The 27,370-nt window shown below is 48.8% G+C and overlaps 1 protein-coding gene across 5 annotated transcripts in view; it reads right to left on the reverse strand.

Annotated features, from left to right (window-relative positions):
• Window positions 1-25,051, reverse strand: part of IFFO1 (intermediate filament family orphan 1) — a 39,591-nt gene extending 14,540 nt beyond the window's left edge. For 2 of the 5 annotated variants that reach the window (XR_012803619.1, XR_012803620.1), the window contains exons 1-7: window positions 23,865-25,051; window positions 21,399-21,459; window positions 14,660-14,755; window positions 14,222-14,362; window positions 12,710-12,876; window positions 10,255-10,375; window positions 8,800-8,895 (exon numbers count right to left, since the gene is read on the reverse strand). Coding sequence is in view for 2 of the 5 variants with exons in the window: in XM_075612681.1 (XP_075468796.1) it covers window positions 8,800-8,895; window positions 10,255-10,375; window positions 12,710-12,876; window positions 14,222-14,362; window positions 14,660-14,755; window positions 21,399-21,459; window positions 23,865-24,442 (1,260 nt within the window). In the remaining 3 variants the exon portion in view is untranslated. The remainder of the gene's footprint in view (window positions 1-8,799; window positions 8,896-10,254; window positions 10,376-12,709; window positions 12,877-14,221; window positions 14,363-14,659; window positions 14,756-21,398; window positions 21,460-23,864) is intronic. The other 3 variants (XR_012803621.1, XM_075612681.1, XM_075612682.1) reach the window with 3 other exon arrangements.
• Window positions 25,052-27,370: the final 2,319 nt, after the last annotated feature.

A 27,370-nucleotide genomic window follows, 5' to 3' on the forward strand; every position in this document is an offset into this window, starting at 1 on the left:
CCAGTGTTTTGTTAGAGAGCTTTCCAGAGAGCATATGAAAGAAGGAGAGAAGCAGGGGGCGAGCGGGGAATAGATTGGTTGGAAGGGTTGGAGGTTTTAGATATTGCAGATGTGAAGGTTAGCAGTCGAGAGCGAGAGTAAGTGGGGATATGGCAGGGTGCAGGGCTTGGAAAGATGTGTGCAGCAGCCAAGGGAAGGAAGAGCGCTAGGGGCAGGAGGTGAGCTGAAGACTTATAGGAGAATCTGCTCTTACGAGGAGCGGAGGAAGGTGTCAGAAGTGCTAAGAAGGGGAGAGGGAAGAAGGGAGGAGGAGATGTGTACATAGTAAGGAGAACTGTGAGGTCGATTAAAGGAAGAGAAAGTGTTACTGAGAAAAGATGTTGTAGCAAACAGAAGGAAAAGAAGGGTGAGCATCGTGGAGGACGGGACATGCAGGACAGGAAGGTGTAATGATTGTGAGCAAACAAGTAGAAGTGCTGAGAGAGACTGTGGTACATGAAAGTGGGGGAGGGTAGTGGCACACAGAACCAAGTGTAGTGTTGAGAAGGGAGCTCACTGAAAGCTGCCTGGTAATATCTTCATGTACATGTAGTTGCTGACGGTTCCAAACAGATTAAACTCCTGGGTGGATTTGCACCATTTTTACATCCGCTCGCACTTTAGAATTTTCCACACAGATTTAAGGGACATTTGTTAAACTAAACACACAATTGCAGCAAGCTCTAACACCAGAACCTACCACATTATATATATATATATAAGAAAAAGAGAGGAGAGAGCGCACGCCCCATAGCGTAAAAAGGTAATTTAATGAGGGAAGGGGGGGTAAGGGGGGTGGTTAAAATGCACTCACAAGGGTACAAGTAATAAAGGCATTGTGTGATTATAATCACCACCATCCGGTTCTTGCTTTGTGTCTTTAATGCAGTCCGGTCTCGGAACAGGATGGGTCCGCGTCCCAGCTAGTAGAGAAGGCCAACGGGTATCACACGTCCTTAGAGAGTTCAGGAAAGTGTGGCTCTGTATTCCTCAAGCCTCCGTAGCATCGGCGCAGATCTCGGTCTGTTCTCTGCGCTGTATGATGACGTAATGTCGTAGCGTCTGACGTAATGACGCTCCCTTTAGGAAATCCGCGGACCAAAGGCAGATCCAAATCCGCAAAGATAATTCGCCCAACAACAAATGACTCACAGACCGCGGCTACCTACTGATATCAGTAATTTACCAATCTTTCACTGGTCGTGTACATTTTCTCCCCATGGATCTAATTTACACCCCCAGGAGAGACTTGGAGGGAAGGAGAGGAGGAAATATCGGTGTGGGAGGAGAGCGGAGTAACTAGCAAGGCTTCGCTGTTGTTGTTGCGGCTGCTGTACGCCACTACATTTTGGGAGTCGCTAATCTGCCAATAAAGAGACTATCCTTTGTACCAAAGACTGTGTGTGAGTTGGAGGTTTTCACCCTGGGACCAAAGGGGTTCTTCTATACAGGTCCTGTCCCATATTCCTGGGAGTATAGAAGATGGAGGCGCTGCACCACTAAGAGCTCATGGAGGCTACCACCCCAGAAGCCGGGCCCTGGCTCCCCAATAACATCATGGGAAGTTCAGGCCCTCCTGTTCCTCACAGATATGCACCACCACGACGCATGTAATCTGCCCTCATGCACCCTAGACACCACCCTAGAGTCTGGGGAGGGGGGAAGCAGGGTTACATTTGGAGGCGCTGCTGAGATATATGTCAGAACAGGGCCGGCTTATAGCAAAGCAGAACGGGATGAGTGAGATGCACTCTCTGTGCAAGTGTTGGAGAAGGATGGGCGCAATTGCATATGCCGAGGGTAGTCAGGAGGGCACAGACTCTCGCACAGTACGCCTTGGGTGCCCATAGGAGGTGGCATAGGAAGGGTGATTAGTTAGAGCTGACCAAGTCCCTTGAGGCAGGTAGCGTGAGGCAACTGGGGGTGTCAGCCTGTTAACCAGTCCAGGGACCATGGCCCAGGGCCCGCGCTATGGCCAAAAGTAGGAGACGCCCATACCTAGAAGAGAGGTATCATAACTATCACCCACACACACGCACCGCAGAACACTTGCATGGTATACATCGAGTACAGTGCATGGAGGAGAGGAGTTCCGCTGATCTTGGGGTACAAGCCACCTCAAGTTAGTGAGAAACAGAATGCAGAGCACACAGTTGGCAGGCAGTCAGTGTTTAGGTACGGGATACCCGTTAGACATTGAGGATAGGGCACATGGGCATTTGGAGGACTCATCCAAGATGGCGTCCCTCCCTACATGTGCTCCGCGGAGCAAGGACAGTGATCTAAAATGGCGGTTCCCGCCAAGCCTGGAGCAAGCACGTTCGTCATGCACAGAGACTATAAGGAGAATGTGGCTGGAAATGTGTAGTAATCTGGCGCCAAACCCGGATTCTTTGCAAGGGGAGCGGAGCGGCGCGAAAGCCGAAAGCCCACCCACCTGTGCTGTGGCTGGTCAGAAAGCCAGGCCACGTCACGATGAAGAAGAAAAGATCCCGCCTCTGGATTCCACCAGAGGAAGGGGGCACAAGGAGAGCCAATCAGGAGAGTCCTCCCCAGCGAAGGGAGGGACCGGAAGCCTGAGCGAAGAGCTTCACTTTTGTCTGGCATTCGAGGAGCAAGGAGCTGAAACACAGCTGTTCCATTCCTGAGCGAACCATGTCCGAGATGAATACTTCCATTTACCAATTACCAGGAGGCCTACTGATAGTAGAGGTAGCTGGGCACGAATACATTCGGTGTTTGTGCGTTCACTGCGGTACACCGGGCGCGGTACCGAGCACCAAGGCCCGATGCCCTCAATGTGGCACGTTTTACCTTTGGCCGAATGAGCCGTGGCCTTTGTTCGGAACCCCGCGGGGTGCCTCTCCGGGAACATTGACGGAGGTGGCGGAAGGCAAAGAAAAGACTGCCCTGGTTCCCCGTTATACCCAAGCGGGAGGAACCAAGGCGCAGCCCGCTATTGAACTGAGCGAGCTGGCAACAGAGAAGAGCGCGACCGCAGTGGAGGTACCAGAGCGAGACTACTTTGTACCTATACCCACTGGTTGTATCGCCGAATAACCAGGTGACTCCCTAGCGGAGGAACCGATCGTGATTTCCTCGGAGGAAGAGGTTGGCGTGACATCGGTGGCGATGCGCCTACCGGCGAACCACCCCAAAGGCCTCAAGAGAGAGCAGACGAGTCCAGAGACCACCCGACGGCGAGCACTGGTGCAGCCGGAGGCCCGTAAGAGTCCCACCGCAGTGGTGACTCCCAGTGCGACAGAGACGGAGACCGAGACGATCCTAGAGGAGCCCGATGTCATCAAGAAGCAGCGGAGCGGTAAGGAGACTCCACCACCCCCTTACTCCCACCAGGCGCAGACCGCAACCCCGGCGAACAAGAAAGAGAGGCTTGAGGCCTACTTGTTCGACCGTGTACCGGATGCTCCGCCACCGCCCCTGCAGGTCCTCGACACACTTCCGGTGCGTCACCACGGAGCGGGTGGAGATTCTACAGGCGATCCTGATGACGTCGTTTCCGGTCCCACCGGAAATAGAAGGCCTGGAGGAGTGTTCTCCTCTAGGAGCATAGACTCCGCCATTGCCCTAGCTACCCTACAGAGTCGAGGCCCCTCCCAAGAAGCCAGAAGTATGGCGGAAAGTGCCTCTAAGAAAATGTTCATCGGGCGTGGTGTCACCCGCTTGCTGGACAATGCCATGGACGTTCCCTCAGCCCCGGCCCATAGCTCCACTGCCCTGGCCACTGCCCCTGCCCAGTCACGAGTGGTGCCACCGGGACCTACCAGGGATAAGTTATGTAAATCCCCCAAATACGCCAACGACTTGTGGGATTGGGAGTTGAGTGATGAAGGGTCTGATGGGGAGATACCGTATTCGAGTGTTATACCTGTGTCTAAGCCTGTGCCGTTTTCTCCTGCAGCTAGAGGGAGGGCCTGTGGGTCTCACACTCCAGCAGAGGCTGGGTCTACCGGCAAAGTGGTGCACAAAATGAACCCCACTACGTATTATAATGCAAAGGGGAGGAGAGATCGCTCGCGATCTACTGATGCGGGTACGTCCGGTGTATCATCACAGGTAGAGTCCGATGTAGAACGCACTAGTCATTCCGCAGAGTACGAACACCGCGACAAATGGTGGGCGCCTTTGTTCACCGGATACCATGAGGGGATGGACCGTACACGGTTCTTATTAATTAAGAATGATGTAGTAGTCCATTGGTGGGCGGCTGGTTCTTTCACTGCGCAGGAGGTGGAGGATGAGTTAGATCACCGGTTTAGGGAGATAGAACAGAAACTGATTGTACCTCGAGGCCCCAGTATTTTGTACGATGAGGTAGCCCCAGAGGAGCCTGTATTTTGGGTATAGCCGAGCAGGGCAGGGCAACGCAGGCTTACCAAACTAAGTCGAGCTGACTGGGCCATAGTCGCTAAATACCGGCAGTCCCACGGGTATGAGTATCCCTATGTGCCTGAGCCCATCATGAGGGAAATTGAAGAGAACCGAGACAGTTGGCTCAGGGAGGCAGTCCAGGAATACCTTAGGACCAAGTTCAGTCAGGGAGGGTATCACAATGAGGATAAGATTAGCGAATTAGTACGCATATGGAGCATAGGTAGATGTATCTACATGCACGGTGTCACATATAGGCCTGAGCATGGGCCAGTCCAATCGTTCGCTGTGACCGTCACTGATCATAATGGACGGCGGGTAAGAAAGCCTGATCCTAGGCATTATCTGTAGGGTTCTCCATGTTGGGAGTACCCGGGTGTACTTGTACTGAACTCCCTTATTATACTATGTGTTATGACAATGTTTATGTGTGCTGTTTCCCAGATGGTTCGCCGCAGGATGGGTCTGCTAAAGATAGGTCCAAGTGGGGACCATTGGATTCCACCATAGGGAGAGTGTAGCCCCCTGTAAACAGCACAGGCTATACCTATCTCCCTTCTACTGAGGTAAGTCCTGTTAAGATCAGGCACCAGTAATCATCCTGGGTTTTCCCCCCTTGATAGCCCTGCCCTGAGTGGTAGATGCAGCCCTGGACTCTGCTGCAGGCGTGAGCAAGAGGGGAGGTTCTGCTGACATCACGAGAGGTGGGGCTAGCTCTATATTTAGCAGCCAGCTAATGTAAGTGTCTGTTCCGGTCCGAGGAGTTGGAGAAGACCGCGGTCCCGCCTGCGCGGCCGTGCAGGAGCGGGGGGAGAAGAGTGGAGGGACTCTGCCACTTTGAGTAGAGCTGATAGCATTATAGATCTGGTGGACCAATGCCCCTCACCCCCATGCCTGGGGTGATGGGGAGAATCCAAGCCCCACCGCGAGGATAACCTCGGGGGTGGGCCGCGGGGTATTGAAGCCTCAGCCCAGACCATCCTGTCGGAGGAGAGACATGAAGGGAAGGAGAGCAGGAAATATCGGTGGGGGAGGAGAGCGGAGTAACTAGCAAGGCTTCGCTGTTGTTGTTGTTGCGGCTGCTGTACGCCACTACATTTTGGGAGTCGCTGATCTGCCAATAAAGAGACTATCCTTTGTACCAAAGACTGTGTGTGAGTTGGAGGTTATCACCCTGGGACCGAAGGGGTTCTTCTATACAGGTCCTGTCCCATATTCCTGGGAGTATAGAAGATGGAGGCGCTGCACCACTAAGAGCTCATAACATCGCAGGAAGCTCAGGCCCTCCTGTTCCTCACAGGTATGCACCACCACGACGCATGTAATCTGCCCTCATGCACCCTAGACACCACCCTAGAGTCTGGGGAGGGAGGAAGCAGGGTTACATTTGGAGGCGCTGCTGAGATATATGTCAGAACAGGGCCGACTTATAGCAAAGCGGAACGGGATGAGTGAGATGCATTCTCTGTGCAAGTGTTGGAGAAGGATGGGCGCAATTGCATATGCCGAGGGTAGTCAGGAGGGCACAGACTCTCGCACAGTACGCCTTGGGCGCCCATGGGAGGTGGCGTAGGAAGGGTGATTAGTTAGAGCTGACCAAGTCCCTTGAGGCAGGTAGCGTGAGCCAACTGGGGGGGTCAGCCTGTTAACCAGTCCAGGGACCATGGCCCAGGGCCCGCGCTATGAGCGGCCAGTTACTGAGGCCCCCCTAATCACAGAGCTCAGTTACTGAGGCCCCCCTAATCACAGTGCTCAGTTACTGAGGCCCCCCTAATCACAGTGCTCAGTTACTGAGGCCCCCCTAATCACAGTGCTCCGTTACTGAGGCCCCCCCTAATCACAGAGCTCAGTTACTGAGGCCCCCCTAATCACAGTACTGAGCTGCTGAGGGCCCCCCTAATCACAGTGCTCAGTTACTGAGGCCCCCCCTAATCACAGTGCTCAGTTACTGAGGCCCCCCTAATCACAATGCTCAGTTACTGAGCCCCCCTAATCACAGTGCTCAGTTACTGAGCCCCCCTAATCACAGTGCTCAGTTACTGAGGCCCCCCTAATCACAGTGCTCAGTTACTGAGACCCCCCTAATCACAGTGCTCAGTTACTGAGCCCCCCTAATCACAGTGCTCCGTTACTGAGGCCCCCCCTAATCACAGAGCTCAGTTACTGAGGCCCCCCTAATCACAGTGCTCCGTTACTGAGGCCCCCCTAATCATAGTGCTCCGTTACTGAGGCCCCCCTTAATCACAGAGCTCAGTTACTGAGGCCCCCCTAATCACAGTGCTCAGGTACTGAGGCCCCCCTAATCACAGTGCTCAGTTACTGAGGCCCCCCTAATCACAGAGCTCAGTTACTGAGGCCCCCCTAATCACAGTGCTCAGTTACTGAGCCCCCCTAATCCCAGAGCTCAGTTACTGAAGCCCCCCTAATCACAGTGCTCAGTTACTGAGCCCCCCTAATCACAGTGCTCAGTTACTGAGCCCCCCTAATCACAGTGCTCAGTTCCTGAGGCCCCCCTAATCACAGAGCTCAGTTACTGAGGCCCCCTAATCCCAGTGCTCAGTTACTGAGGCCCCCCTAATCACAGAGCTCAGTTATTGAGCCCCCCTAATCACAGTGCTCAGTTACTGAGCCCCCCTAATCACAGAGCTCAGTTACTGAGCCCCGTTAATCACAGAGCTCAGTTACTGAGCCCCCCTAATCACAGTGCTCAGTTACTGAGACCCCCCTAATCACAGTGCTCAGTTACTGAGCCCCCCTAATCACAGTGCTCCGTTACTGAGGCCCCCCCTAATCACAGAGCTCAGTTACTGAGCCCCCCTAATCACAGTGCTCAGTTCTTTAGGCCCCCCTAATCACAGTGCTCAGTTCCTTAGGCCCCCCTAATCCCAGTGCTCAGTTACTGAGACCCCCCTAATCACAGTGCTCAGTTACTGAGCCCCCCTAATCACAGTGCTCCGTTACTGAGGCCCCCCCTAATCACAGAGCTCAGTTACTGAGGCCCCCCTAATCACAGTGCTCCGTTACTGAGGCCCCCCTAATCATAGTGCTCCGTTACTGAGGCCCCCCTAATCACAGAGCTCAGTTACTGAGGCCCCCCTAATCACAGTGCTCAGGTACTGAGGCCCCCCTAATCACAGTGCTCAATTACTGAGGCCCCCCTAATCACAGAGCTCAGTTACTGAGGCCCCCCTAATCACAGAGCTCAGTTACTGAGGCCCCCCTAATCACAGTGCTCAGTTACTGAGCCCCCCTAATCACAGAGCTCAGTTACTGAGGCCCCCCTAATCACAGTGCTCAGTTACTGAGCCCCCCTAATCACAGTGCTCAGTTACTGAGCCCCCCTAATCACAGTGCTCAGTTCCTGAGGCCCCCCTAATCACAGAGCTCAGTTACTGAGGCCCGCCCCCCCTAATCCCAGTGCTCAGTTACTGAGGCCCCCCTAATCACAGAGCTCAGTTACTGAGCCCCCCTAATCACAGTGCTCAGTTACTGAGCCCCCCTAATCACAGAGCTCAGTTACTGAGCCCCCCTAATCACAGAGCAATGTTACTGAGCCCCCCTAATCACAGAGCTCAGTTACTGAGCCCCCCTAATCACAGTGCTCAGTTACTGAGCTCCCCCCCTAATCACAGAGCTCAGTTACTGAGGCACCCCCACAACAGGACAGTCAGTCACAGGAGCCAGGGGGGCAGAGAGTAACAGGAGCCAGGGGGGGGGAGCAGAGAGTCACAGGAGACAGGTGGGGCAGAGAGTCACAGGAGACGGGGGCGGGGGGGGGCAGAGAGTCACAGGTGACATGGGGGCAAAGAGTCACAGGAGCCGGGGGCAGGGCAGAGAGTCACAGGAGACGGGGGGCAGAGAGTCACAGGAGACAGGGGGGCAGAGAGTAACAGGAGCAAGGGTGGGCAGAGAGTCACAGGATCCAGGGGGGGGGGGGGCAGAGAGTCACAGGAGACAGGGGGGGGCAGAGAGTCTGCCCTGCTTTCTCCCTGCTCTGGGAAATCAGGGGGCTCCCTTTTGATCACCTCACGGAACCTCAGGGTGCTGCGGAACCTCAGGGTGCTGCAGAACCCCGGTTGATAAACACTGTATCAATGAATCAATATGTAATTGCAACTATGCTTTCTCGGTTTCTTTTCTTTCACTCCTTTAAAACACCTAGTATCTACAGTATTCTTCCGTTCTCGGGCCCTTCCATGTATGGGGCACGCTTTCAGCTGACGTCCGCTTGTTTACATTGATAGGACAGTTGTTTTTTCGTGCCATATTGACACTTCCAATTGGCTCTCTATCCCCTAGTCTCTCAAACGCCTCCTCTCTCTCCACCCCCCCCCCTCTCTCTCTATTTCTTTCCCCCTCTCATCTCACCTCTATTTGGCCGATAGTTTCTTGATATTCTTGCTCTCGACTCTTGAAAAGAGACTCTGTGTCTTTAATCACCTCCTCGAGACTGTCCTCCTGTGTCTGAGACAGTCCGGTAAGAGAGACGAGGAGAAACCATCAGGGAGAGATAGAAAAAGAGAGATAGAGATGGAGGGAGAGACCGTCATTGACAGAGGGCGACAGATTGGATGCGTCTCTCTTATAAATAAGGGGGAGGGTGTGTCTCCTTCTGAAATCTGGGTGGGGGTCTCATATTGAGGAGGTGTCTCTCTGATATCAGTGGTGTCTATGATATTCGGGGGAGTGGTGTGTCTGATATCATGCAGGGTCTCTCTGATATTGCAGGGTGCCTCTCTCTGATATGGGTGATGAGGAGTCTCTGTCCGATACCGGCGGTGGGGGTGTCTCTGTCTGATATCAAGTGTGGAGGGTGTCTATGTCCGATATCAGGAGTGGGGGTTGTCTATGTCCGATATCATGGGTGCAGGGGATGTCTCTTTTCGATATCAGGGGTGCCTGTCTAATATCAGGGGCGCAGGGGGTTGTTTCTGTCCGATATCGGCAGGGGAGAAGTTGTCTCTGTTCAATATTGGGATTGGGGGGTTGTCTCTGTCCGATATCAGGGGTGCAGGGGGTGTCTGTCCGATATCAGCGGTGTGGGGGGTTGTCTCTGTCCGATATCAGCAGGGGAGAAGTTGTCTCCGTTCAATATCGGGATTGGAGGGTTGTCTCTGTCCGATACCGGTAGTAGGGGGGGTTGTCTCTGTCTAATATCGGGCGCACGGGAGGTTGTCTGTTCGATTTTGGGATTGGAGGGTTGTCTCTGTCCGATATCGGGAGGGGGGAGGTTGTCTCTGTCTGATATCAGGAGTTGGGAAGGGGGTTTCTGTTCGATATCTGGATTGGAGGATCGTCTCTGTCCGATAGAAATGTGGGTTGTCTTTCTCTAAACCACATGGATGGCCTAAATGGATCCAGAGATTTGAACTTCTCAGACAACAAAGTAACCACATGACTTCTCAGAGGAGACCAGGCAAACACCAGGATGGAAGTCTTGATCAGGGCCCTGGGCTTTTGAGCTACGGAGAGGGGTGCAGAGAGATCATTCAGTGGGGGGGGAGGAGAGAGAGGGGGGTGGCAGGTCATTGAGGTTGGGCCCAGAAGAGGAACATCCTAACAGTGCTATTAATCACTAGGTGTGTATTATACTGGACAACAGGGAGGGGGGACGTTGTGTGTTATATTAATATAAAGGGCCTGGGAAAACAGCATAGATGGCCTGTGTGTTCTGTTTGTAAGAACATAATAAACTTATTGGGGAGATGTCTCTCTGATTCCAGATGTGCGTCTCTCTCTGATTCCGGGTGATGTGGTTGTCTCTCTAATATCTCTCCTTGATATTGGGGTGTGGCTCTCGGATATTGGGGCGGGGTCTCTCACCTCTCCCTGGGTCTCTGATGCTGACATTGCGTATCCGGAGAAATCTTCCCACAACAAGAGTGTTTCCTCTGTCTCCTCCCACGCGAGGCTGTCACAGTCATCCTCAAAATCGTACTCACGCCTGTAAGGGCACAGGGAGCAGTTTTAGGCTGGGTGTCAGGGAGAGCATTGCAAGAGAGCTGGATTTGTGGGCGAACAGAGAAAGAGTACTACGTGTGTGAGCGGGAGCAGTGTGAGAGTGTTGGTTGTGGCGGGGGGAGCAGTGTAAGAGTGTTTGGGTGTGGCGGGGGGGAGCAGTGTAAGAGTGTTTGGGTGTGGCGGGGGGGAACAGTGTAAGAGTGTTTGGGTGTGGCGGGGGGGAACAGTGTAAGAGTGTTTGGGTGTGGCGGGGGGAACAGTGTAAGAGTGTTTGGGTGTGGCGGGGGAGCAGTGTAAGAGTGTTTTGGTGTGGTGGGGGGAGCAGTATAACAGTGTTGAGGGGTGTGGGGGAGAAGTGTAAGAGTGTTTGGGTGTGGCGGGGGGAGCAGTGTAAGAGTGTTTGGGTGTGGCCGGGGGGAGCAGTGTAAGAATGTTGGGGGGTGTGGACGAGAAGTGTAAGAGTGTTGGGGGTGTATGGGTGGGGGAGCAGTGTAAGAGTGTTGGGTGTGGAGGGGGGCAGTGGAAGCGTTTTGGGTGTGGTGGGGAGCAGTGCAAGAGTGTTGGGGGTGTTGGGGGGAGCAGTGTAAGTGTTTTGGGAGTGGGGGGGGGAGCAGTGTAAGTGTGTTGGGGGTGTGTGGGGGTGGGGGAGCAGTGTAAGAGTGTTGGATGTGTGGGGGGGAGTAGTGTAAGAGTGTTGGGTGTGTGGCGGGGGAGCACTGTAAGAGTTTTGGGTGAGGGGGGACAGCAATGTAAGAGTGTTGGGTGTGAGGAGGGCAGCATAGGGACACTGGTTGTGTGGGGGATTAGTGTCAGAGTGCTCTATGTTGGGGGAGCAGTGTAAGAGTGCCAACTGTGTGCGGGTGGGAGCTGTGTAAGAGTCCTGGCTGTGGGTGGAGCAGTGTAAGAGTCCTGGCTGTGGGGGGAGCTGTGTAAGAGCCCTGGGTGTGGGGGGAGCTGTGTAAGAGCCCTGGGTGTGGGGGGAGCTGTGTAAGAGCCCTGGCTGCTGGGGGAGCAGTGTAAAAGCCCTGGGTGTGGGGGGAGCAGTGAAAGAGCTTTGGGTGTGAGGGGAGCAGTGAAAGAGCTTTGGGTGTGAGGGGAGCAGTGTAAGAGCTTTGGGTGTGAGGGGAGCAGTGTAAGAGTGTTGGGTGTGGGGGGAGCAGTGAAAGAGCTTTCGGTGTGAGGGGAGCAGTGTAAGAGTGTTGGGTATGGCGGGGGAGCAGTGTAAGAGTGTTGTGGGTGTATGGGTGGGGGGAGCAGTGTAAAGAGTGTTGGGTGTGGGGGGGCAGTGTAAGAGTGTTGGGTGGAGCAGTGTAAGAGTGTTGGGTGTGGGGGAGCAGTATAAGAGTGTTGGGTGTGGGGGAGCAGTGTAAGAGTGTTGGGTGTGGGGGGAGCAGTGTAAGAGTGTTGGGCGTGGGGGGAGCAGTGTAAGAGTGTTGGGCGTGGGGGGAGCAGTGTAAGAGTGCTGGCTGTGGTTGGGGGTGGGGGGAGCAGTGTAAGAGTGCTGAGTGTGGGAGGAGCAGTGTAGGAGTGTTGGGTGTGGGGGGAGCAGTGTAAGAGTGTTGGGCGTGAGGGGAGCAGTGTAAGTGTGTTGGGTGTGGGGGGAGCAGTGTAAGAGTGCTGGGTGTGGGGGAGCAGTGTAAGTGTGTTGGTTGTGGGGGGAGCAGTGTAAGAGTGCTGGGTGTGGGGGGAGCAGTGTAAGAGTGCTGGGTGTGAGGGGAGCAGTGTAAGAGTGTTGGGTGTGGGGGGAGCAGTGTAAGAGTGTTGGGCGTGGGAGGAGCAGTGTAAGACTGTTGGGTGTGGGGGGAGCAGTGTAAGAGTGTTGGGTGTGGGGGGAGCAGTGTAAGAGTGTTGGGCGTGGGGGGAGCAGTGTAAGTGTGTTGGGTGTGGGGGGAGCAGTGTAAGAGTGCTGGGTGTGGGGGGAGCAGTGTAAGAGTGCTGGGTGTGAGGGGAGCAGTGTAAGAGTGTTGGGTGTGGGGGGAGCAGTGTAAGAGTGTTGGGCGTGGGAGGAGAAGTGTAAGAGTGTTGGGCGTGGGAGGAGAAGTGTAAGACTGTTGGGTGTGGGGGGAGCAGTGTAAGAGTGTTGGGCGGTGGGGGAGCAGTGTAAGAGTGTTGGGCGTGGGAGGAGAAGTGTAAGACTGTTGGGTGTGGGGGGAGCAGTGTAAGAGTGTTGGGCGGTGGGGGAGCAGTGTAAGAGTGCTGGCTCTGGGGGGAGCAGTGTAAGAGCCCTGGCTGCAGGGGGAGCAGTGTAAGAGCCCTGGCTGCAGGGGGAGCAGTGTAAGAGCACTGGCTGTGGTTGGGGTGAGGGGAACGCACGCACAGCTGATTGAGCATTCTCTGCATCTCCTCGTTGATGCTGAGTGCGGTGCTCTCGTCCTCCTCTGCTCCCCGGGTGGTCTCGCTCTCACACACAGACTTCTCTTCGTCACTTGCTGGTTTTCGCTCTTTTTTCCTCCCCAACCCCTTTATAGGAGATAAGTGAACAGTCTAGAAAAGGAGGAAAGAGGAAGAGAAATAGAGGGAGGAGAAAGAGATAGAGGGGGTGGGTGCAGAGAGAGGGGGGAGAAGATAGAGAGGGGGGGGAAGTAAGAAAGGGTGGGAAGAGAAAGGGGGGAAAGAGGAGGTAAAGTGTGGGAGGAGAGAGGGGGGAGGGAGAGAGGGGGGAAAGAGAGGAAGAGAGCGGGGGGAAATAGGGGAGGGGAGAGAGGGTGGGAGGAGGAAGTGAGGGGAAGAAAGAGAGAGAGGGCGAAAAAGTGACGGGGAAAAGGGAGGGAAAGGAAGAAACGGAGAGAGGGAGAATGGAGGGATGAGAGGAAGGGAAAAGGGACAAAAGAGGCACGGGGTAGAGGGCAAATAAATATATATAGAGAGGGAGAATGAGGGATGTTAATGAGAAAGGGAAGGGTAGATGTGGGGAGCGGAGGGTTGTAACTTAAGGAAGGTGGAGAAGGAGAGTAAGTGACAGAAGATATGTGTAGCCATGCCTGGCTTGGCTACTAATCTACCCTGCCGGACATATAAGTCCTGGTATCAGTGCAGACAGTGTTAGGCCCAATCCAGGGTTTTCCCCACCAGCAAGCAGCTCCCTTGAGTGACAAGGGGGGAGGCGGGCTAAGGCCTGTGTTCTGCCCAATAAGGGGCTCAGACCTTGGACCCTCCCCGTCAGTACTTAAGGGGCTGTACATCCAAATTGTGTCAGTCTGTCTCTCCCTTGAGAGAGACATATCATGGAAGCGTGAGTTCAGGGCTCAGACCACCTTCCATTCCCTCCCCTATGGGAGTGGAACGGATACCTCTGACTCCACAAGGGAGTTAGGGAAGAGCTAGGACCACCCTAGGTGCCCATGGCTAGGGGTGCGAGTCCAGGGACCATCCTGAGGCTGGAGGCCGAGTGCAGGGTATGCTGTGATATGCTGTGTGAAGAATAAAGAGTTGCGGTTACAAAATATACTCCTGCCTGCGTGTGCAGTCTATCAGGGGGAGTAGGAGAGAGTTCTTCCGCAGGCACTGCTTCCAGCACTCCTGCAGCCTGCGGCAGATGGAGGCGCTGACCCAAGAGTGAGAAAGAACCAGCTATCCCCCCATAAGCCTGTCCTGTCTTCCCCAACAACAACAGTGGAACCTCAGAGCTTCTGTAAACCAGCAGGTACCAGCACTACACACCTGGTAGCCGGGGAAATCACCCAGAGGGTGGGGGAAACACCGCTACATATGTAACGCACACACACTTCACTGCCCTCTCTCTGTTCCTGCTCTGGCACAACACACCACTGTTACCGGTCCCCACAAAACACACTCATTTACACACTCACTCTGCGGTTCCTGCACTCACCTGCAGCATGTTGATCATGTCCTCACAGCTTCGTTGCTGAGCCACATCACACAGCTTGGCTGTGATATCGATCCGACGGCAAATATCCATATCCACCCGCATCGCCTTCTCCTGGATCTTAGTGTCCAGATCACTCAGGTTCTGAAATGGGGGAGAGGGGGAAACCCTAACTGACGCTAACTGAAGTGTCCTAGAGGTGTGGGCCTTTGTGAGCGAGATCACCGATATTAGTGTCAGCTGATCAGCAAAGGATAGCTCAGAGGCACATATCAGAAAGGTGGAAGGTCACAGACACATTAGGAAGGTGAAAGGTCACAGACACACATTAGGAAGGTGAAAGGTCACAAACACACATTAGGAAGGTGAAAGGTCACAGACACACATTAGGAAGGTGAAAGGTCATAGAACCATTAGGAAGGTGAAAGGTTATAGACTCACGTTGCTCATTAACCCTTTGAAGAGAACAATCTCGCCCTTTAGCTGCTTCACTTTCATGGCCATTTCCTCCTGATAGACAGCGGATTCCTGAGCCTCCTACAAAGACAGCGTATATATAATGTGTGTGCCGTGTATACTTTCCCTATTGTTACTCGCCATGTATACTTTCCCTATTGTTACTCGCCATGTATACTTTCCCTATTGTTACTCGCCATGTATACTTTCCCTATTGTTACTCGCCATGTATACTTTCCCAATTGTTACTCGCCATGTATACTTTCCCTATTGTTACTCACTGTGTATACTTTCCCTATTGTTACTCGCCATCTATACTATCCCTATTGTTACTCGCCATGTATACTTTCCCTATTGTTACTCGGCGTGTATACTTTCCGTATTGTTACTCGCCGTGTATACTTTCCCTATTGTTACTCACTGTGTATACTTTCCCTATTGTTACTCGCCATCTATACTTTCCCTATTGTTACTCGCCATGTATACTTTCCCTATTGTTACTCGGCGTGTATACTTTCCGTATTGTTACTCGCCGTGTATACTTTCCCTATTGTTACTCGCCATCTATACTTTCCCTATTGTTACTCGCCATGTATACTTTCCCTACTGTTACTCGCCGTGTATACTTTCCCTATTGTTACTCACAGTGTATACATTCCCTGTTACGCGCCATGTATACTTTCCCTATTGTTACTCGCCGTGAATACTTTTACTTTCCCTATTGTGACATGCTGTGTATATGTTAATTTTAACTATTGATACTTGCCGTGTATACTTTCCCTATTGTTACACGCTGTGTATATGTTAATTTTAACTATTGATACTTGCCGTGTATACTTTCCCTATTGTTAGTCGCCGTGTATACTTACCCTATTGTTACACGCCGTGTGTACTTTCCCTATTGTTACTCGCAGTGTATACTTACCCTATTGTTACCCGCCATGTATACTTTCCCTTTTTTACTCGCCGTGTATACTTTCCCTTTTTTACTCGCCGTGTATACTTTCTCTATTGTTACACGCTGTGTATACTTTCCCTATTGTTAGTCGCCGTGTATACTTTCCCTATTGTTACTCGCCGTGTATACTTTCCCTATTGTTACACGCTGTGTATACTTTCCCTATTGTTACTCGCCGTGTATACTTTCCCTATTGTTACACGCTGTGTATACTTTCCCTATTGTTACACGCCGTGTATACTTTCCCTATTGTTACACGCTGTGTATACTTTCCCTATTGTTACACGCCGTGAATACTTTTCCTATTGTTACATGCTGTGTATACTTTCCCTATTGTTACTCACCGCGTATACTTTCCCTATTGTTACTCGTGGTATATACTTTCCATATTGGTACTCGCCGTGTTTACTTTCCTTATTGTTACTTGCAGTGTATACTTTCCCTATCGTTACACACCGTATATACTTTTACTTTCCATATTGTTACATGCTGTGTATACTTTCCCTATTGTTACACGCCATGTATACTTTCCCTATTGTTACTCGCCATGTATACTTTCCCTATTGTTACTCGCCATGTATACTTTCAATATTGTTACTCACCGTGTATACTTTCCGTATTGTTACTCGCCATGTATACTTTCCCAATTGTTACTCGCCATGTATACTTTCCCTATTGTTACTCACTGTGTATACTTTCCCTATTGTTACTCGGCGTGTATACTTTCCGTATTGTTACTCGCCGTGTATACTTTCCCTATTGTTACTCACTGTGTATACTTTCCCTATTGTTACTCGCCATGTATACTTTCCCTATTGTTACTCGCCGTGCATACTTTCCCTATTGTTACTCGGCGTGTATACTTTCCGTATTGTTACTCGCCGTGTATACTTTCCCTATTGTTACTCGCCATCTATACTTTCCCTATTGTTACTCGCCATGTATACTTTCCCTACTGTTACTCGCCGTGTATACATTCCTTATTGTTACTCACAGTGTATACATTCCCTGTTACGCGCCATGTATACTTTCCCTATTGTTACTCGCCATGTATACTTTCCCTATTGTTACTCGCCGTGAATACTTTTACTTTCCCTATTGTTACACGCTGTGTATATGTTAATTTTAACTATTGATACTTGCCGTGTATACTTTCCCTATTGTTACTCGCCATGTATACTTTCCCTATTGTTACTCGCCATGTATACTTTCCCTATTGTTACTCGGCGTGTATACTTTCCGTATTGTTACTCGCCGTGTATACTTTCCCTATTGTTACTCGCCATCTATACTTTCCCTATTGTTACTCGCCATGTATACTTTCCCTACTGTTACTCGCCGTGTATACATTCCTTATTGTTACTCACAGTGTATACATTCCCTGTTACGCGCCATGTATACTTTCCCTATTGTTACTCGCCATGTATACTTTCCCTATTGTTGCTCGCCGTGAATACTTTTACTTTCCCTATTGTGACATGCTGTGTATATGTTAATTTTAACTATTGATACTTGCCGTGTATACTTTCCCTATTGTTACTCGCCATGTATACTTTCCCTATTGTTACTCGCCATGTATACTTTCCCTTTGTTACTCGGCGTGTATACTTTCCCTATTGTTAGTCGCCGTGTATACTTTCCCTATTGTTACACGCTGTGTATACTTTCCCTATTGTTAGTCGCCGTGTATACTTTCCCTATTGTTACACGCCGTGTATACTTTCCCTATTGTTACTCGCAGTGTATACTTTCCCTATTGTTACACGCTGTGTATACTTTCCCTATTGTTACACGCTGTGTATACTTTCCCTATTGTTACTCGCCGTGTATACTTTCCCTATTGTTACTCACCGCGTATACTTTCCCTATTGTTACTCGCGTGTATACTTTACCTATTGTTACTCACCGCGTATACTTTCCCTATTGTTACTCACAGAATATACTTTCCCTGTTGTTACGCTCCATGTATACTTTCCCTTTTGTTATTCGCTGTGAATACTTTTACTTTCCCTATTGTTACACGCTGTGTATACTTTCCCTATTGTTACTTGCCGTGTATACTTTCCCTATTGTTACTTGCCATATATACTTTCCCTATTGTTACTCGCCGTGAATACTTTCCCTATTGTTTCTCGTAGTGTATAGTTTCCCTATTGGTACACGCCGTGTATACGTTAACTTTCCCTATTGATACTCGCCATGTATACTTTCCGTATTGTTACGCGCCGTGTATACTTTCCCTATTGTTACTCACCGTGTATACTTTCCCTATCGTTACACACCGTGTATACTTTCACTTTCCCTATTGTTACACGCTGTGTATACTTTCCCTATTGTTACACGCCATGTATACTTTCCATATTGTTACTCACTGTGTATACTTTCTCTACTGTTATTTGCCATGTATACTTTCCCTATTGTTACTCACAGTATATACTTTCCATATTGGTACTAGCCGTGTATACTTTCCCTATTGTTAAGCGCCGTGTATACTTTCCATATTGTATACACAGCGTGTAACAATAGGGAAAGTATACACGGTGTGTAACGATAGGGAAAGTAAAAGTATATACGGTGTGTAACGATAGGGAAAGTATACACGAGGAGTATCAATATGGAAAGTATACACTGTGAGTAACAATAGGGAAAGTAAACACTGCGAGTACCAATAAGGAAAGTAAACACGGCGAGTACCAATATGGAAAGTATACACTGTGTGTAACAATAGGGAAAGTGAAAGTATACACGGTGTGTAACGATAGGGAAAGTATACACGAGGAGTATCAATATGGAAAGTATACACTGTGAGTAACAATAGGGAAAGTATACACGGCGTGTAACAATAGGGAAAGTATACACAGCGTGTAACAATAGGGAAAGTGAAAGTATACACGGTGTGTAACGATAGGGAAAGTATACACGGTGAGTAACAATAGGGAAAGTATACACGGCGCGTAACAATACGGAAAGTATACATGGCGAGTATCAATAGGGAAAGTTAACGTATACACGGCGTGTACCAATAGGGAAACTATACACTGTGAGAAACAATAGGGAAAGTATTCACGGCGAGTAACAATAGGGAAAGTATATATGGCAAGTAACAATAGGGAAAGTATATATGGCAAGTAACAATAGGGAAAGTATACACGGCAAGTAACAATAGGGAAAGTATACACGGCGAGTATCAATAGTTAAAATTAACATATACACAGTGTGTAACAATATAGAAAGTATACACAGCGTGTAACAATAGGAAAAGTATACACGACGAGTATCAATAGGGAAAGTTAACGTATACATGGCGTCTAAAAATAGGGAAAGTATACACTGCGAGTAACAATAAGGAAAGTAAACACGGCGAGTACCAATATGGAAAGTATACACTGCGAGTAACAATAGGGAAAGTATACACAGCGTGTAACAATAGGGAAAGTATACACGGTGTGTAACCATAGGGAAAGTAAAAGTATATACGGTGTGTAACGATAGGGAAAGTATACACGAGGAGTATCAATAGCGAAAGTTAACGTAAACATGGCGTCTAAAAATAGGGAAAGTATACACTGCGAGTAACAATAAGGAAAGTAAACACGGCGAGTACCAATATGGAAAGTATACACTGTGTGTAACAATAGGGGAAGTATACACGGCGAGTAACAAAAGGGAAATATACACAGCGGGTAACAATAGGGAAAGTAAACGTATATATGTTGTGTAACAATAGGGAAAGTATACACGGCGAGTATCAACAGGGAAAGTTAACGTATTAACGGCGTGTAACAATAGGGAAAGTATACACGACGAGTATCAATAGGGAAAGTTAACGTATACATGGCGTCTAAAAATAGGGAAAGTATACACTGCGAGTAACAATAAGGAAAGTAAACACGGCGAGTACCAATATGGAAAGTATACACTGTGTGTAACAATAGGGGAATACTTTCTCTATTGTTTCTTGCCGTGTACACTTTCCCTATTGTTACTCGCTGTGTATACTTTCCCTATTGTTACACGCCGTTAATACGTTAACTTTCCCTGTTGATACTCGCCGTGTATACTTTCCCTATTGTTACACACCATATATACTTTTACTTTCCCTATTGTTACCCACTGTGTATATTTCCCTTTTGTTACTCGCCGTGTATACTTCCCCTATTGTTACACACAGTGTATACTTTCCATATTGGTACTCGCCGTGTTTACTTTCCTTATTGTTACTCGCAGTGTATACTTTCCCTATTTTTAGACGCCATGTATACGTTAACTTTCCCTATTGATACTCCTCGTGTATACTTTCCCTATCGTTACACACCGTATATACTTTTACTTTCCCTATTGTTACACGCTGTGTATACTTTCCCTATTGTTAAGCGCCGTGTATACTTTCCATATTGTTACATTCTGTGTATACTTTCTCTATTGTTTCTTGCCGTGTACACTTTCCCTATTGTTACTCGCTGTGTATACTTTCCCTATTGTTACACGCCGTTAATATGTTAACTTTCCCTGTTGATACTCGCCGTGTATACTTTCCCTATTGTTACACACCATATATACTTTTACTTTCCCTATTGTTACCCGCTGTGTATATTTCCCTTTTGTTACTCGCCGTGTATACTTCCCCTATTGTTACACACAGTGTATACTTTCCATATTGATACTCGCCGTGTTTACTTTCCATATTGTTACTCGCAGTGTATACTTTCCCTATTTTTAGACCCCATGTATACGTTAACTTTCCCTATTGATACTCCTCGTGTATACTTTCCCTATCGTTACACACCGTATATACTTTTACTTTCCCTATGGGAAATATATATATACACCGTGTATACTTTCTATATTGTTACACGCTGTGTATATGTTAATTTTAACTATTGATACTCGCCGTGTATACTTTCCCTATTGTTACACGCCGTGTATACTTTCCCTATTGTTACTTGCCGTGTATACTTTCCCTATTGTTACTTGCCATATATACTTTCCGTATTGTTACTTGCCATATATACTTTCCCTATTGTTACTCGCAGTGTATACTTTCCTTATTGTTACACGCTGTGTATATGTTAATTTTAACTATTGATACTCGCTGTGTATACTTTCCTTATTGATTCTCGCTGTGCATACTTTCCTTATTGTTACACGCCGTGTATACTTTCCCTATTGTTACTTGCCATATATACTTTCCGTATTGTTACTTGCCATATATACTTTCCCTATTGTTACTCGCAGTGTATACTTTCCTTATTGTTACACGCTGTGTATATGTTAATTTTAACTATTGATACTCGCCGTGTATACTTTCCTTATTGTTTCTCGCTGTGTATACTTTCCTTATTGTTACACGCTGTGTATATGTTAATTTTAACTATTGTTACACGCTGTGTATACTTTCCTTATTGTTTCTCGCTGTGTATACTTTCCCTATTGTTACTCGCCGTGTATACTTTCCTTATTGTTTCTCGCTGTGTATACTTTCCCTATCGTTACACACCGGGTATACTTTCCATATTGTTACTCGCCGTGTATACTATTCCTATTGTTACTCGCGGTGTATACTTTCCCTATTGTTACTCGCGGTGTATACTATTCCTATTCTTACACGCTGTGTATACTTTCCCTATTGTTACTCGCGGTGTATACTTTTTATTTAATGATGAAAGAAGTTGTCATGTCGCTGTGGATGAGGCTGCGCTGTGTAGTATACAGACAGTGGCACAGTGGCACAGTGGCACAGTGGCACAGTGGCACAGTGGCACTCACCTCGTCCAGCTCTGACACTCTTTGCTGCAGTTGGACACGAGCAGAGTATTCCTCCTCCCACCTGCAGGGGGAGACAGAGTGTGTGTATACAGGATGGCCCCAGATACAAGCCCTGTTTGGTTTTTGGAGAAATGCAGTTCATGTCTGGTATTCAGTTGTGTTGCAATGCAGTAAGGGTTAGGGGCTGATTCCATATGTGCTGAAAACTGCCCAATCGGCTGCTTCGGCACATATAGAATCAGACCCCTTAGTGCCTCATGATGCAGCCGTCAACTGAGCAACAAATATTTCTCATTGATTTCAAAGTTTCTGCATTTTAATTAAAATTATAAAACAAATGCGGTTTCTTTTTTTATTTAGGTGTTTATATAGTGGCGTACTTCAGTGTTTCTAGTGCTGGTGGTGTATATAGTGTGTTTTTTAGATGCAAATAGAACTATATTTAGGTGTGTACATAGTGCTGTATTCAGGTGTATATAATGCTATATAATGCTAGCACTATATATACCTAAATACAGCGCTATATGCATAGGAATAGAGCTCTATAAACACACAAACAGCTCTATATGCACCTAAAAACAACACTATACACACATCTAAATGTAGCCCTATATACACTGATAGCACTATATACCCCACCATATACGCCTACATATATTGCTAAATATACTGCCCACACTATACACACCTAAATACAGCACTATATACACACCTAAAAATAGAACAATATTCTCAGCCAGTGCTATGTACAGCACAATATACACTGCCAGTTCTATACACAGCTAAATACAGTGCTATATACACCTTAATACAGCAATATACATTGCCAACATTATATACAGCTAAATACAGATCTATATGCACCTAAATACAAAAAAGATAGAAACATAAATACAGCACTATATATGCTACATTTGCAGTGCAATATACACCTAACAGCACTATATACCGTACACCTAAATACAGCAAAACATACCCCACACCAGTACTATATAGACCGAAATACAGATCGATATACACCTAAATACAGCACTATATACAGTACTATACACTTCCAGTGTGATAGACACCTAAATACAGCATTATATGCAACTAAATACAGCACTATATACACCTAAATACAGCACTATATACAATGGCAGTGGTATATACACCTAAATACAGCACAATATACAATGTCAGCACTATATACACCTAACTACAGCACAATAGGCACCCAAATACAGCACTATATACACCTAAACCAGTCTTCTTTGTTTTTCCTTGTGTTTAGTATAAAAAAGACATTATACATAGTGTATAGATAAATGTCACCTCTGCTTATATGCATCGCTTTGTCTGTATATATATATTATGACTATACAGTGTTTTTTTCTGCATTTTTACTCTGAGAGGGAATCTGGTTTGAACCCACACAGATATATAAGCAGAAAGATCTGCACACGAGAAGAGAGACAGAGACAGGGAGAGAGAGAGACGCACAGAGAGAGACGCACAGAGAGAGAGAGAGAGAGAGAGAGAGACACACACACACACACACACACACACACACACACACACACACACACACACACACACACACACACACACACACACACACACACACACACACACACAGAGACACACACACGCACAGAGACACACACACACACACACAGAGACACACACACACACACACACACACACACACACACACACACACACACACACACACACACACACACACACACACACACACACACACACACACAGAGACACACAGAGACACACAGAGACACACACACACACACACACACACAGAGAGACACACACACAGAGACACACACACACACACACAGACACAGAGAGACAGAGACACATGCAGTGACGCCAGGCCCCAGGGAACACAAACTTCAAGAACACCACAGATGTGGCAGGAGGATATGAGGAGAAGAAGCTGCTGCAGCTTCCCACAACACTGCGGGCAATATGTATCTTTCTGTAACGTCATTTTTATAACAACTATATATACACATATTGTAACAGCAGGTTGATTGTAACATGAATACAATATTTTTTATATCCACCTGTATGTATGTTTCACCCCTCCCCAAAAGAACTTGAAATATGTAAGGTTGTATTTCTTATATATATATATCAGTCAGTCTGTATACGCACTGTGTGTGTGTGTGTATATATGTATATATATATCACCTCTTCTTCTGCGTGTCAGTGTGTGTGTATATGTATATAGAAATAGTTGTCAGATAGACAGAGTGTATCTATATATAATTTAAGTTGTGGTGGGTGAAAAGGTGACTAAAAACCCTCCACCGTATAGCATATAAAAATATTACTTGTGAGCTCATTCGCACGTCTTAGACAGGTCTGCACCCTGCCTTTCACCATTATCTCCTAGCATACAGTGCTTCCGCTGCAGCAAGGGATTATATATATATATATATGTACACTGTATGTATATCTCACCTCTGCTTGTACGCATCCCGCTCTCTCTTCACTTTCCCCAGCACATTGTACAGAGCTCTTATCTCGGGGGTGATGGTGTCAATCTGAACTCCGACCCCATCCGCGTGGCCCCAGTAGGCTCCGCACCCTGTACTGACTGCCCTCCCCTCGGGACGGGCCCCCAGCCGGCGGACCCCATACACCCAGGGCTGGGGGAGAGGGGCGGGGGAGGGACGGGTGAGCCCCAGCACGGGGGGAGGCAGGATGGGCCCCACGAAGCCGGTCTGGACGGCCTGGTCCCGGGTGAGAGGCCCTGCCCCCCGCGCTCGCTCCAGCGCCCTCTCCAGAGAGCGGTTCCTACGCTCCAGCTCATGCACCTTGGCCAAGAAGCAGCGGAAGCGCAAGTTTAGGGTCTTCAGGACGCTGATGTTGGAGCCAAAGTCATTGCGCAGGTCCGCAGCCCCCCCACCCTGAGCATACTGAGACCCCAGGGATGCAAGGAGCAGGGGGGTCTGCAGGGGGGAGGGGGGGCTGTCCCCTGACTGGAGGGGGGGATCTGAGGGGAGCAGGAGGAGGTTGGGAGTCAGCAGAGGGTTCATGGTTCTGCTAGTCCAAGCACTGCAGAGAGAAGGGAGGGGGGAGGACCAGGGAGAGGGGGGAGGACCAGGGAGAGGAGAAAGAGGGGAGGGGGGGGGGAGAGAGAACAGGTTGGTCAGGGAAAGGAGAATGTGAGGGGGGAGAAGAGGAGGATCAGGGAGAGGAGAAAATGAGGGGGGGAGTGGAGGATCAGAAAGGGGGGAGGAGAGAGGAGGATGATCGGGTAAAGGAGAGAGAGGGGGGGAGAAGAGGTTGCTCAGGGAAAGGTAAAAGTGAGGGAGCAGAGAAGAGGAGGATCAGAGAGAGGAGAGAGAGGGGGGAGGAGAGAGGAAGATGACCATGAAAAGGAGAGGGGGGGGGAAGAGTCACATCATTTATGACGTGAGAGGGGACATAGGGAGAGAGAGAGAGCGTAAGCGATGTGTGAAAGAAGGAGAGAGATAAAAAGACAAAGGGAGAGAGGGAGCAGTGGAGGACAGGAGTGAACACATCAGCTGTGACGTGGGGGTGAGAGGAGCTGGAGGGGTGTCAGAGAGGAGGGGGAGCACATTCCTAACTGCATCTTTACCGCAGGCAGCGAGAAGGAGACCAACTGCAGGGAGGGAGGGAGGGAGGGAGAGAGGCAGGGAGGGAGAGAGGCAGGGAGGGAGAGAGGCGGGGAGAGGGAGAGAGGCAGGGAGGGAGAGAGGCAGGGAGGGAGAGAGGGGGAGGGGCAGAGAGGCAGGGAGGGGGGAGAGAGAGAGAGGGAGGGAGAGGCAGAGAGGTTCAATTCCCGGTGTCGGCTCCTTGTGACCTTGGGCAAGTCACTTTATCTCCCTGTGCCTCAGGCACCAAAAACATAGATTGTAAGCTCCACGGGGCAGGGACCTGTGCCTGCAAAATGTCTCTGTAAAGCGCTGCGTACAATTAGCAGCGCTATACAAGAACATGCTGTTATTATTATTAGAGGGAGAGGGAGGAAGGGGGAGAGAGGGAGAGGCAGGGAGGGAGATATATAGAGTTAGCACTCTACTCCCTCTGCCTCCTCTCCTACCTCCGGTGACCCCTCACTCCCCGTTACATCTGTAGGGTTATTTGGGGTGTCTGCTCCAAGCAGCTTTGAATTCCCTCACTGCATTATCCACCCCTCCTGCGCTGGAAGGCGGCTCCACATATCCACCACTTCTTCAGGGAAGAATGTCTCTAACATTGTACCCGAGCTACCCCCCCCTTCCCCCCCTGCAGCTTCAGAGCGTCTCCATCCCAGCTGTCTGTCCAAATGCTATGAGACAGGGGGGCGAGGGGGGTGAGTCACAAGAGACAGCTGGACTGCGATAGAGCCCATCCCAAGCCATATATACACATTATGTGTAATTATACATTTTTGTGCGTGTAGTTATGTGTGCGTGTAGTTATATGTGTGAGTGCGTGTGTTTGTGAGTGTAAATGTGTGTAGTTGTGTGTGTATATGAATGTAATTGTGTACGAGCATAATTATTTGTGAGCTGTGTGTGTAATTATGTGTGTGTGTATTGTAACCCCATTAGGCGCTGCGCGAACAAAAGGCTGTACCTCTATGCGGCCGGCCACAGAGCGCGGTTCTTGGCCAGACAAATGAATTTGTATTTGCCGCGCGACGACAGTCACATGCGCGGTTCAGCCAATGAGGGCGAAGCGCTATCATGATGTCACGGCCACGCCTCCCTGTCGCCTCCCAATATCCTCCAGCCTCAGTGCATGTTTCGCGCGTGACATCGTGCGCTTGGTCGGGCGCGCCGGCACTATAATCGCAGCCTATGGGTTTAGAGGAGTAAACGTGCAGTATATGTACATCACTGTAACTGTCCCCGTGGATTGGTCCCCGTGGATTGGTCCCCGTGGATTGGTCGACGTGGATTGGTCCCTGTGGATTGGTAGCGCACATACAGTGTTACGGTCACAGTACTGCAGGAAAATAAGTGTATAATCACTGCTCTCACTCAGAAATCTGACTGGCTGTATACATTGGATTACACTGTGTATCACTGGCTGTATACATTGGATTACACTGTGTATCACTGGCTGTATACATTGGATTACACTGTATCACTGGCTGTATACATTGGATTACACTGTGTATCACTGGCTGTATACATTGGATTACACTGTATCACTGGCTGTATACATTGGATTACACTGTATCACTGGCTGTATACATTGGATTACACTGTGTATCACTGGCTGTATACATTGGATTACACTGTATCACTGGCTGTATACATTGGATTACACTGTGTATCACTGGCTGTATACATTGGATTACACTGTGTATCACTGGCTGTATACATTGGATTACACTGTGTATCACTGGCTGTATACATTGGATTACACTGTGTATCACTGGCTGTATACATTGGATTACACTGTGTATCACTGGCTGTATACATTGGATTACACTGTATCACTGGCTGTATACATTGGATTACACTGTATCACTGGCTGTATACATTGGATTACACTGTGTATCACTGGCTGTATACATTGGATTACACTGTATCACTGGCTGTATACATTGGATTACACTGTGTATCACTGGCTGTATACATTGGATTACACTGTATCACTGGCTGTATACATTGGATTACACTGTGTATCACTGGCTGTATACATTGGATTACACTGTATCACTGGCTGTATACATTGGATTACACTGTGTATCACTGGCTGTATACATTGGATTACACTGTGTATCACTGGCTGTATACATTGGATTACACTGTGTATCACTGGCTGTATACATTGGATTACACTGTATCACTGGCTGTATACATTGGATTACACTGTATCACTGGCTGTATACATTGGATTACACTGTGTATCACTGGCTGTATACATTGGATTACACTGTATCACTGGCTGTATACATTGGATTACACTGTGTATCACTGGCTGTATACATTGGATTACACTGT

This window comes from Ascaphus truei, chromosome 8, assembly GCF_040206685.1.
Source record: "Ascaphus truei isolate aAscTru1 chromosome 8, aAscTru1.hap1, whole genome shotgun sequence".
In the NCBI taxonomy this organism is placed as follows: Eukaryota; Metazoa; Chordata; class Amphibia; order Anura; family Ascaphidae; genus Ascaphus; species Ascaphus truei.